Source organism: Protopterus annectens, chromosome 8.part0 (assembly GCF_019279795.1).
Source record: "Protopterus annectens isolate FY-2018-M chromosome 8.part0, PAN1.0, whole genome shotgun sequence".
NCBI lineage: Eukaryota > Metazoa > Chordata > Ceratodontiformes > Protopteridae > Protopterus > Protopterus annectens.
Genome location: NC_056741.1, coordinates 1477006961 through 1477020396, shown reverse-complemented (window position 1 = coordinate 1477020396; position 13436 = coordinate 1477006961). Strand labels below are relative to the sequence as shown.

At 41.1% G+C, this 13436-nt stretch overlaps 1 protein-coding gene across 1 annotated transcript in view; it reads right to left on the bottom strand.

The window, feature by feature from the left end:
• Window positions 1-13169, bottom strand: part of TTC12 (tetratricopeptide repeat domain 12) — a 1640087-nt gene extending 1626918 nt beyond the window's left edge. Inside the window, exon 1 of the mRNA XM_044081062.1 lies at window positions 12799-13169. Within this exon, the coding sequence (XP_043936997.1) occupies window positions 12799-12856 (58 nt within the window). The 5' untranslated portion in view covers window positions 12857-13169. The remainder of the gene's footprint in view (window positions 1-12798) is intronic.
• Window positions 13170-13436: the final 267 nt, after the last annotated feature.

The window sequence follows — 13436 nt, the reverse complement described above, 5'->3', positions numbered from 1 at the left end:
ATGCTCTAGCAACCTCTTATATGGACTACTGTATAGCTCTGTTCCTGGATTCAATGCTTGATGATTTGTACTTTGTGCAGAATTCTGCAGCCTAACAAATTATTGGGGTTTCTAAACACCAACACATTATGCTGGTTCTGCAGGAATGACACTGGCCTACAATAAGGCAGTGCATCATCTAAAACATTCTAATCTATGTTTACGCAGCTCTGCACAACCCAGTCCTCCTGTATCTGAAGAATCTGTTGACCTGGAACAAGACAGCTAGGTCTCTCTGTTCTGACTCCTGGGGACTTCTAATGGTTCTGATCTGGGATTCAGACACTTGCTCTCACCAGCTAACCTCTCTGGAACTTACTACCAAGGTTGGCTGAGACAGTCCTCAACACTGGGTTAGGACTGCCACATTTTCAGATAAGCAAAGTAGAACAGTTTCTACACACATATGCAATTTCGCACAAGACATACTCACAACCAGTACAAAAGACCAGGCTTCACTTTTGTCAAAATAAAAGCTCACACTTGTAGAATGTGAGTTTTTGGTTATTTCATGTAAGATTAACATGCTTCAGGTACACTTTAGTTATTTTATTTAACTATTAGGGAAAACTTAGAAAATACTTTTTGTCTTGAAATCTCAATCTGTCATTTTCAAGTTTTTTCACAGAATACAAATGCTAAAATAAGGTTTGTCCTGCATAGAGGGACATGTGCTAACTGTGTCAATTTAAATATTACCTCAAAACACACACATCACTTAGTTTATGATTTGTAAAACAAGGATGTTTGTTGAACCCTATACCCCTACCTAGCAAGTTAAAGATGGAGGGTGTTTGTCCAACGTACAAACAGAATTAATGGAAAATTCCATTACCAAGTTAAAATCGATAAAATACACTAGATCCTACTACACTGACCACGAGCATGAATCAGGGTACTTTACTCTCTTTAAAATGACACTGGTATATATTCAACTGGTAGAAAAGAATATTTCTACAGCTCTCATTCACAAAATAATACAATTTAAGCCATAGGTTTACAGGGTGATAATGGAAAACACTGTACTGAAATATTGTACTTGCATGATGCAGAACCTATTATTCTATCAACTTTCTATGTTTGTAAGAGCAATATTTAAAAAGCGTCCCTATTTTTTGGGCCTTTGTCTCCACATTACTTACAGCTTCTTCTAGATTTCTTGATCTAATAGGTTGAGAGGTATGTTTGCCTGTTTCTCCTAATTATTGCTCTGGAAGAAAAGGTGGTGGACTATACTTAATGAATAACTGCAATAATTTATAAATTAAGGTTATCTTACTTTGTCAATTTATCAAGCTAAATTCGTCGTGTAAAATCTTACCATAACGTTAGATGTCCTTCTCTTCTCTGTTGCAGTATTCTTTCCATGAGGGAGAGTGCCTGTCAAGTGCCCAACGTCTGCTAGTATACAAAATACTTTTAGTGCTTAAAGTGTGTGGTACGTTGCATGTAAGTCTGCTATTGGGTGTAGGCAATAAAAGGGATGTACATGCATACCATCCTCAGAACTGAGTGCCCCAGGGAGAAAGCCTGCAAAATAGGTATGTAGGCTAAGTACATCCAAGGAAGAACAACAAGTCCAGGAGGATGGAAGGAGGGATAGACTACTGCAACAGAGAAGAGAAGGAAATCTAACATTACGGTACGATTTTACACAACTAATCTGCTATTACAGTATTCTTTACATGAGTGAGAATGCAAAAGCTCATGAGGAGAAGGACAGTGAGGAGGTAGAGCAGAGGAGCTTTTTCAAAAAGCCATGGAGAATGCCCCTAGCAAACCCTGCCCCGGATTTGGAGAGATTGTCCAGTTTGTAATGCTTGGTGAAGGTATGGACTAATGACCAAGTAGCTGCCTCCAGAATGGAACTGGTGTCCAACCCTTTGAAGAAGGTGCCTGAGGAGGCAACAGTTCTGATGGAGTGTGCCTTGACGGAAGAATACAGGCTCTTTCCAATGGTATTACTAGCAGAAGGAGACAGACTTAGAAATCCAGCTGGAAATAGTATGTTTACAGACAAGAAGGTCTAGGGCTCGAGGATGAAAGGATACAAACAACTGGTTTGATTTCCTAATACTCTTGGTTTTGTCAAGGTAGTAAAACGTAAGCTGTCTGTGCACATCCCGAGTGTGCAGAACTCTTTCTGCAGAGTTTTGGGATGAAGAGAAAAAGGTAGAAGATCGATAGCTTGGTTGAGGGATAACTCATTTACCACTTTAGGCATAAAGGTGGGAATGGCATGGAAAGATACCCTGTCCTTGTGAAACACCAAGAAAAGTGGGGAGGTCATAAGGGCCTGAAGTTCAGAAACCTTTCTGGCAAACGTGCTTGCCAGCAGCAAGATTGTTCTCCAGGAGCAGTATTTTAGAGAGGCAGAAGCTGCTGGCTCAAAAGGAGCCAAAGTTGTTTTTCCACGACAAAGTTAATATTTCAGGAGGGTGAAGCTAGTTTCCTGGGAGGTTTCATGTTAAGGACACCTTTCAGGAATTGTTTGGCCTCAAATCTGGAAGCCAAGCGGGGGGGGGGGGGTGACAGGTAGATAGGCAGAGATAGCGGACGTGTACTTTCACTGAAGAATAAGTTAGACCAGCATCCAACAACTCACACAGGTATGAGAGAGGGATCCAAATGGAGAAATGATAAGTCAGCCAGCAAAGGAGAGTAGTATTGCTAAAAGTGAATTTATCCTCAAGTATTGGGGAGTACCTTCACAAGGTGGACCCTGCTTTTTTTCACAAGACGACACTGATATATAGAATGTATTTATATAGCATATATCATAGAAAGAAGTAGGTCAAAAATTAAAAAGATAGCTAGGTGCACAAGAGCCAGGATAACAAAAAGTGCCCAATGCTGGTAGGTGCACTGGTGGCATGACTAGAAAACATGACAGTGTAGAATCCTCAAAATATGGGAAATTTCCTACAATGGGGCTAGGCCAGGTCCATGGGGAAGGATGGACCCCATGTTGTAGAAGGAAGTAGCAGTCCAGAAAAATCACAAAAACTGATAGGCCAATGAAGAGAGCCATAAAGACGATAGAGTGGACTACTGAGGATAAGAAAGAAATTGTGTATTGTTACTATTATGCTAACAGTCCAGAATTTCCAGACACAAGATATGCAAAAAGATTAAGAGAGAAATTAGAGGAAAGAAAAAATACTTCAAGAAAAACTGTCAGAAGCATTAAATAAACATTTGTGTTCATTAATACAACAGATTTGTGAAAAACAGTATATAGACGAAGAAACTTTGAACTGTTTGGAAATATGAATATAGGAAAGAAAGAGAGACTTGTTATGGTGCAATATTTATGCAAAGGTGAAAGCCAAATTAATCAATATAAAGAAGACAACCTCAAAGATATTCAAAGAGAAATATAGGCAAAGGTATCCAAATATGGAAAATTTCACAATAAAAAAATATCACAAAGTGGGAATGTTGAAAAGAAGATTAGAAAAGAATAAGTAAAAAATATAGAAGTTGAAGTTATGGAGTGCCTGCGAAGTGAAGGACTTGGTGTAGAAGGTCTGAGACAGGTTACATCACAGCATGATGGAATGAGTTCCCAGAGTAAGGAAAAACAGGAAGATCAGGCGACACCTGAAGAAGACATATGTTCATGGGAAAGAAAGAGAGATTTAATATGGGGTAATATCTATGCAAAGGAGAAAGCAAAACCAATTAATACAAAAAGAGCAGCACCAAAAATATTTGAAGAGAAATGCAGACAAAGGAATGCGGACATGAACACTTTACAATACAAAAAAATAAGAAGACAAAGAGGGAAAGTAGAAAAGATGATTAGTAATGGAGAAGTTAAAGAAATAGAAACTGAGGTTATGGAGTACCTGCAAAGTGAAGGATTCAGTGTAGAAAATCTAATTCAGAAAGCACCACAACAGGATAGAGCAAAGGACATCCAAATTAAGGGGAAACTAGTGAAACAGGAGGCAATTGGAAGATATTTTGGAGTCTTCCACAGGAAACCACTATAAACATTCACTTGAAGCTGGACAGCAAGGGAAGGAACAGGAAACTATGGAAACTCTGACGCACTCAATGTTGAGGAGTGACAGGCCAGTGAGTTCCCATATCACAGTGCAACGGATGGCACAGGATGAAACTGAAGAGACTGTGCCACAGGACAATGCTATAGAACTGTCTATAGAATGCCTGCAGGAAATGGAAAACAAAAAATGTGCCCTCAATTTAGAAGAAAATGAGCTAACAGAAGAGTTGCTTGATTTAACAGAGATAGATAGACATATTAAGATCAATGAAAGCAATAGACTGCAGAAGGTTAATAAAACCCAAAAAGCCAAGTTTTATAAAACAAATGAACACAATAATTAGAACTGTCCAAAGAGATCCATGCAATATAACAGAAGTAAACAGGATATATTACTGTACAGCTAAATTAATAACTGATAAAGTTCTACCACAAGAACACAGGGTAGTGAGGGAGAGGAAAGGAAGAAATCAAATATAATCAGGGAAGTATCAAACAGAGAAAACTATAAAGTAATTAAGACAAGAAGTGTCACTGATAGAAGAGTACAGAAGACAGAACAGATTAACAAAAATACTTAGAAAAACTGACGTGATAAAAGTAATGCACAGTAGATCAGGATCTATAATGCACTATCACAAATAACAAACAAATTTCAGCACAGGGGAAAACTTAGAACATATGCAGATAAATATAAATGAAAAGTACAAAATAAGCAATTTATTGATGACCCAAAAAAACATTTTATAAAGAATTGGGAAACAATGTAAAAGGAACAGTCCTGGGACCACTCTTGTTTGGCATCTACTTCTCTGAAGTACAGGCCAACACCAAGGGACTCTGGCTAACAAAGTTCGCAGATGACTGCAAACTGGAAGTCATTACTGAATCCCCAAGTGATGTGGATATTCTACACAAGGGCCTTACAGAAACAGATGCTTGGTGCCAGAGCCATGTGCTCAAGCTCAATGCCAAGAAATGTATAGTTATCCCCTTTGGGAAAAAAACATGTACCTATGAATTACCACATAGGTGGCAGTACACTAAACACTGAAAGTGTGATAAGAGACTTAGGGACACAGGTGGACAGTGGTCTCACCTTCGATAACCACATCGCCACAACAGTCAGGAAAGCCTTCTATGTGGCACTCCTCATCACTAAGGGCTTTTCATCCAGAAAAAAGAAGGTCATTGTCCCACTGTACTCATCCCTCATTAGACCCATTATAGAATACAATGCCCCGTTTGGTATGTACCCCTCAAGACATCTACAACTGGAAAGGTCGCATGAATACCTCACTAAAAGAATCACAGGCCTAAAGCAGATGCCCTATGCTGGCCGTCTAAAAAAACTCTACCTATGCTCTGTAGTATATCGTCTACTCAGAGGCGATCTCTGCTTAACATACAAGGCCATGTCAAACCCAGAGCTGTTGGACATGCTACACTTAAAGAAATATCAATCCCTCAGAGACATATGCTCCAGAGATCTAAACCTTGTCATCACAATGAAAACATGCTGGAGGGATAGGTTCCTGACCCAGAGACTCCCCAGACTCTGGAACAGACTGCCCATACATGTCAAGCAGAGCCTCTTTGGCCCTCTTCAAAAGGAGCCTTGATGACTAGATGGGAGATAGGAAATTCACCCCTGGGATCACGTCAGTTGCCCTGCTAGACAGGGGTCCAGGGAAGTAAATACTGTGGGAAGAAATAGCCAGGGAATTGTTATGGCTAGGCTTGCATAGGCCCTAGGGCCAATAGCCTAGTACCAACCTATGAACCTAGGAATTGAAAGACTGCGAAAAAAAGAAGAAATAAATACTTCTCCAAAATGTATTTATGATGCTGTGGAACATAACAAAAATGCTAAATGGATAGAAGTAAAAGAAAGAATAAGAAGTTTAAAGGTACAGGATATGAAATGGGATGAAGTAACAGCAAGAAAGATTGAAACAAAGTTAAGAAAAGCCTCTAACTGGAAAACCCCAGGCCCAGATGCAGTACCTAACTTTTGGTTAAAAGGTATTAACATCTTTGCAAAAAGTTTTAGCCATGACTAAGAACTATTTATAAGCACACCCCGAACTTACACCAACCTGGCTAACAACAGTAAAAACAATGTTCCTAGTTAAGAGTAAATCTGCAAGCTACCCTAAATATTATAGGCCAATAATGACATATAAACTACGCACTGGAATTGATGCCAACAGAGTTAATAGTCATATAGAAGTAAACTCAATTATGGCAATAGAACAAAAGGGCAATAAAATAAAGTCATACAGAACAAAGGATCACTTGTAGTTGAATAAAGTCAAAGTGGAAAACTGTAAAAAGGGGAAGAATCTAAGCATGGCATGGACTAACTACAAAAAAGCATTTGAGAGTATCCCACATGCATGGATAACAGTGCTTAAAAATGGATAAGATACACTCTACACTGGTCGACTACATTACAGTGACCATGAAACTGTGGCAGACCACTTTGCAATTAAGCCATGATAAAGGAGAAATTATTATTCCAAGGATAAAAATTCAAAGGGGATATTTCAAAGGTGGCTCTGTCACCACTGCTGTTCTGTCTTGCCCTTAACCCATTAAGCAGTCCACTTAACAACTTAGGCCATGGCTATAATTTGGCTCCTAGAAAACAACAAAGTGTAAAGCTTCTCATTTTCTCTTTGTCAGTGATTTAAAACTGTACAGCTGATCAGATGAGGAACTGAAAGCACAACTGCAAGTGGTCAAAACTTTTTAGATGATATAAGAATGTCATTTGGTCTTGATAAATGTGCAAAAGCAACCTTTAAAGCAGGAAAACTGCAGCACCAAGAAAACATCAAATTGGGACAAGAATATGATATAAAAGAACTTGAGCAAGAGGAGTGTATAAATATTTGGGAACTGATGAAGGATCAACAATAAAACATGAACAAATGTGAATACAACTTAGTAAGGAATACTTTAGAAGACTTAAATTAATCCTGAAAACAGGGTTGACATCTAGGAACAAAATTCAAGCTATAAAACCAATTTGCTCTTCCTGTCCTAACTTACAGTTACAGGAAAACAAGAAGGATGCTTCATGCTTAACAAATGATTTATAAAAATCAGTGCATACCACGATTATATATCCCCTGTTCCAAAGGGGGTATTGGCCTTCTTGAAATTGATTGCATGTATAGATCTGCAATCGTGGGACTGCACACATATCTGATGACCTCACAAGACCCAAACATAGTGAAAGTTTTGAAACATGAGGAGAATAAATCTAAGATTACTTCTATGCTTAATCTAGCAGAAGCATATAGGCATCAAGCAGGAGTGGAAATCAAACCAGAAGTAGATAAAAATCAGGCAGCAACTGAATATGCCAAAAAACAAATGATTGAATATAAGGTGAAGGACCAGATGATAAGGCAAGAAATGTGGAAAATGCATAAATATAGCTGCAAGTAGAGAAATCTTCTGGAAGAACCTTATGTTGACCAAGATCAAACACAGAAATGGTTACGGAGAGGCAAATTCAAATCAATAGATGAAAGGTTAATATTGGCGGCCCAAGATAGTGGGCTATGTACACATTAAGTCCATTGAACATGTGGAAGCAACAGACAAATGTAGGTTTGGTAAAACAGAATTGAAACAGTTGCACACCTCGTTGCTGGTTGTGACATACTAATGGCAGAAGGACTGTATACTAAAAGGCATAATAATGTGGCAAGACTGTTGCCCTAGGGATTGTACAAACATTATGCTATTAAAGAGGCTGAAAAACAATGGAAACATCAGCCACAAAGCATCACAGAAAATGATGAAGTTTACATCACATGGGATCACCCATTACCAACAGCTCAAAAGATAGATGCTAGAAAACCAGACATAGGGGTCCATGAAAAGAAACCAAAAGTAGCATTGATCATTGAAATTGCCACACCCTGTATCTACAGTGTCTTGAGTACAGACAGACACAAAGTCATAAAATAGCAGGATTTGCAGACAGAAACAAGAGCAATATGGAAGAAAGATACCCAGACAGTTCCAATAGTAGTAGACAGTACATATGTAAGACCATGAATAATTTCTGGTTTAGGAAAACATCATAACTGCTTCTGTTTTAAAGCCCTCCTGATTTAGCAGGTCCTTTCCTGTTTTTAGTAATAAGAAGAGGCAAGCTGCTGTTGGCATCAGAGTAAATGAATTTGGTTGATGTTGCTTAAGTGACGTGTTCTTTCTGAGTGCTGAGCTCCAGACATTTGGAGCATATGCAGTGTATTATTTGTGTTCTGTAACATGGTCATTTTTGCTTCTTGTTTTGCAGAAATTATGTAAAAATGAATATGAACTTTGGGTGGAGTAATCTGATTATGACAGCATGCTTGATTTTTACATTTATGAATAACCTAAAGCTCATACACAAGCAACTAATGCAGATTTGTTCAAAAGGTAATGCAAATACATACAGTAAAAAGATGGAATGAACACTTCAAGCTGCGGAGTGAAGAGGGCCCTTGCTTCCCGTGCATAACTCTCAACTTGTAAGTACAAGAAATCTGGGCAAAGCCAAACATAATGGGGGGGGGGCAAATACACAAAATTGGGCACAGATTTTAAGTATAGCTCTTTCAAACTTAAAAAAGTTACTAGAATAACTGCGCGGAGTCTGCATGTCCTCCCTGCAGTCGTGTGGGTTTCCTTTGAGTGCTCTGGCTTCCTCCCACATTCCAAAGACATGCAGTAGGTGGATTGGACACTGTAAATTGTTCTTAGGTGCGAGTGTGTGCATGAATGAGTGGCAGGTGTGTGTGTGTGTGTGTGTGTGTGTGTGTGTGTGTGTGTGTGTGTATGAATGAGTGGCACAGATTGAACTACAGTGGCAGGGCTAGCCCCCACCGATGTAAACCTTGGCTCGAGATGGCTGTCACTGTTGAAGTGACACCCCCGACCCCATGTGCAAAATGGAAAAAAGGGGTTGAGGATGGATGGACGGACAAGTAACCCCATATGAAATGCAGAAAGAGTCATTACTGGGAACATTGCGGGTGCTGCGAAGAGCACTTCTGTCTGACATCAAAGATTGAAACAATACTAATTTCATGAACATTAATTGTACTTTGACTTAGGAATGGGGTCCATTCCCGTCATGGTATTAGAAACCCAAAAGACTTGAAGAAATTAAAAAAATATGAGAGAACCACTGGGACTTCTACTGTTAGTGGGTCCAGGTTACGTGAGAGACACCAAAGTGAAAATCTTTTCCATTTGGATAAATAAGATTTTCTAGTATTGGGTTTCCTGGCCTCCTGCACTACCTTAAGCATGTCCTCTGAAAAAAGGTGTCTGAAAGGAATCAAGGCCCTATCACCCACAATGTCATTTGCAGGGTTGACAGGTGAGGGTGGATGAGGGTTCCCTTGTGTTGTGTGAGTAGGTCCACACTGTGGAGTAACTTGCGGTGACTGCCCTTGGCTAAATGCAGGAGTAAGGGGAGCCACTGCTGTCTCGGCCAAAGGTGAGTCACCATCAAGATTTTTGGTCTGTAGCAGGACTTTTGGAATGAGAGGTGAGAGGTAGGGGAGGGAATGCAAATAGAAACATCTTTCTCCAAGAAGAACTGAGGGCATCCATTTTCCAGACCAGAAGGCGTGCATCTCTGGCACAAAACTGAGGAAGCTATTTGTTCATGGGAGAGGCAAAGAGATCTACTTGTGAGGTACCCCATCAGTGGACAATGTCAAAGCACATGTCTCTATGAAGCATCCATTTGTGGGGGGTTGTTTTGGACCCGCTCAATGCGTCTGCCAATACATTCAGGCTTGAGCAAATGTATACTGCCTGAAGGTGTGTCTGCAATTTGACTGCCAGCTCACACACTTGCAGGGCTAGTCTGCACAGGAGGTAAGTCCTGCCCCCCCCACCCACCTATCTGTTCACATACCAGAAGACTGTTAGGTTGTCTCTGAAAATTTTTAAGGGCCCTGGAATCAGGAGAGGCTGAAACGCCTGGAGTGACAGCAGCCGTGCTCTCATTTCTTTTATGCTGATGTGATCTTTCTTTGAGAGGGTGACCAGATGCTTTGTGCTTTCATGGAGCCGAAGGCTGCCCCCCAACCTGTGTCTGAGGCATCTGTGTACACCTCTTGTACTGGTGAAGGAGGATGACGTGGGAAGCCTGGGTTGGCAGAGAGTTGTTGAATCCACCAGGTTGTTTCCCTCTTCAGTCAGAGAAAAACAGGAATTTGGAATGCCAGTGGGTGTGCATGTTGTGTGCACACCAATTTCAGGAACCGCTACAATTTACTCATGTGCATTTTTGCCAGAGGGAGCATAGGGATGGCGGATGCCATGTAACCCAGGGTTCTGGCTGAAATGTGAGAGAGAGAGGAATGAGACTTTGAAAGAAAGCACTGAGTTCCTGAATGGGAAGGGAAACCTTCATGAGGCCTGTTTGGATCCTGCATCCCAGGAAAATGTGGTCCCACAATAGGGAGAGAACAGACTTTTGGTAATTTATAGCGAATCCTAGAGAAAGAAGGATGGTAACTGCATGGCTGAGATTTTGCTCTAGTGGCTCGGACTGACTGCTTGGAAAAGAAGGTTGTCCAGGTATGGGAAAACTTAGATGCCCTGCAGTCTGCAACAACTGGTGCTAGGCATTTTGTGAATACCCTTGGGGCGGTAGAAAGACCAAAGGGTAAAGCTGGAAACCGAAAGTGTCCAAAGGCTACAGAGAACCCTAAATATTTCCTGTATCTGGGATGAACTGGAATGTGAGGGTAGGTGTCCTTTATGTCTATTGAGGCCATAAAAGCTTGAGGTAAGATCAGAGGGAACAGAGTTTGTAATATGAGCATCCTGAAGGTGGGTACTTTCAAGTAGGTGTCGAGGAAGAAAAGGTCTAAGATGGGTCTCCAGGGGTCTTCTTTTCTTGGAGCTAGAAACATCCTGGAATAAAACCCTTTGCCCCTTTGATGAACAGGGACATGTTGAATGGTGCCTTGATCCAACAGGTCTTGCAACACCTGTGGAAACACTGGAAGTTGTTCTTTGGGTGGTTGGGGAATGCCCCTGAAAGGACATAGAGAGTCCCAGACATACCTCTTAACTGTACAGATTTTCACAGAATGTCCAGATTTTTGCCACATATTTTTGGTCCATTTCTCATAAAATTGTGGTTTTCTGACAACAGTGAATATTGAAGTCAGAAAATAATGACAGACATTTGAGTTTCAGACTTCATACCCTTCAGAAAATTCATGCTAATGCAAGGCCTGTTATTCTATCAATTTCCTAAATTTGTAAGAGCAATATTTAAAAAGTGCCCCTATTTTTGGGCCTTTGTCCCCCCATTATTTATGACTTTGTCCAGATTTCTTGCTCTAAGAGATTGAGAGATATTCTCCCAGACCATGAATTACCCCTTTTTTTCTGATGGAAAGCACCCAAGAGTCTTGAGTCATGTTTTCCCAAGCTGGACTTGAAAGACAGCGGTGAAGGTAAAGGGGTGGGGGAGATTTGGGGTCCAAAGAGTAAAATGACCCCTGGTCTGTTGTTTTTCTTTCGGCTTTTCCCAGTTAGGGGTCACCACAGTGGAACTCCAGTCCACTAATGATTGGCAGTCGATTTATTTTTATGGTGCCGAGGTGGCAGCCCGACGCCCAACCTTTAACGAAGACACGCCCATTCATGCATGTCTTTCGAACGACACTCGACTGCGAGGAGGACATGCAGACTCCACACAGAAGGCGCTCCAGCCGAGAATCGAACAGGAGAACCTCTTGCTGTGAGGCGACAACGCTATTGCTGCACCACCACGGCTTACCAAATGACCCCTGGCCTGTAATCTTTTAAAAAGTGTCCTTGGTTGTTTTTGGAGGCAAGAGGTCCAAGTGTTAGGCAACACTGGAGAACTCTGCACAGGAATCCTGCTCGAAATTCACGTCAGCCTAAGACAACATAATGGGTGTCAAGTTCTGAAATTTCAGAAATTTGTAAATACTTTTATTAACCGGGAGGGTGGACAGGTGGGCGCCACGGTGGTGCAGCCGTTAGCAAGAGGTTCTCTGGTTCAATCCTCAGCTGGGGTGCCTTCTGTGCGGAGTCTGCGTGTCCTCCCTGTGGTCGCGTGGGTTTCCTCCGGGTGCTCCGGTTTCCTCCCACATCCCAAAGACATGCTGTAGGTGGATTGGACACACTAAATTGGCCCTAGTCGTGAGTGCGTGTGCGTGCCTTGTGGAAGATTGGGCACCGGGCTGGCAACTCGACACCGTAAAACTTCACTGCCAATCATGTGCAGACAGTGATCCGCTGTGGCAACCCCCTAACCAGGAAAAGTCGAAAGAAGAAGAAGAACTGGGAGGGTGGACCGGTCATTTGATCCTTTTCAACCAAAATCATTTCTTTCAGTCAAAATAGGCAAGACAAGGAATTATGTTCTGAAAAAAAAAGGCTTCACAAACGTTCCTCAGCTCAGCTTCAAGTTTAACTCGCACTTGTTTCGATTTGAGTCCCTGCAGCGTTTTCAGCTGTTGGCCAGACGTATATGACGAGTGGCCACGTTATGGCGGCTGACAACATGAAAACAAGTGTTTGAAAAGGCAGACAAAACAAGACCAGGAAATGACACTAGACATCCTAAACGTAGGTTACGCAGATCACGGTTGTACCAGACCAAATAAAAGACTATCCGAGTGCAGTAAACAAGCACACCAGATCTTCGATACACATACACACTAGTCAACACTTACAAACTTTGTCCACTTGTTTCAGAAATACGTTCAAGTCTTTCTCCTGTTCTCTAGACATTGCCGTTTTTAACGAGACAATGTATACTCGCAGTACTCTGTCACTGCCTTCAATATAAACTTAACAGCCACCTGGTATCTCCCAGCGTTAGATTCGGTTTCCATGGTACTCCGGAGAGTCACGATTCTAAGTCCGAAAGGCTTCGTAAAATTCTGTCATGGTATTACGTAAAGGGTGAGATTCCTTAATCCAGCCGATTTTTATTGGTTAGCAGAGATTTATTTTTAACATTTCTTGACCGGGTTTGTCTGTCTGAGCTTGATGTGTAATATTAAAGATATTTACAGAACAAAATATATATCGATGAACTTTCTGCGACAAGCTTTATCCAAATTAAGGAGGTTGACGGGATTCGGACAGGGCGGTGGCGCTGTGCGGGTGCAAAACACAAGAACGTTACTACGTATTTTAAAGTATATCTGTTGTTCCTGATCCTGCAATTACTTTAAGTCACCAATTCTACAGTAAGGGCTCGAAGTTCAGAGTTAAACCTGGAAGAAGACGCAATGAGTAACTGTATCAGAGTGGAATGCTTTATATCGTTACTGCTGTATATTTTATAATGTTTTTGAGATCAACT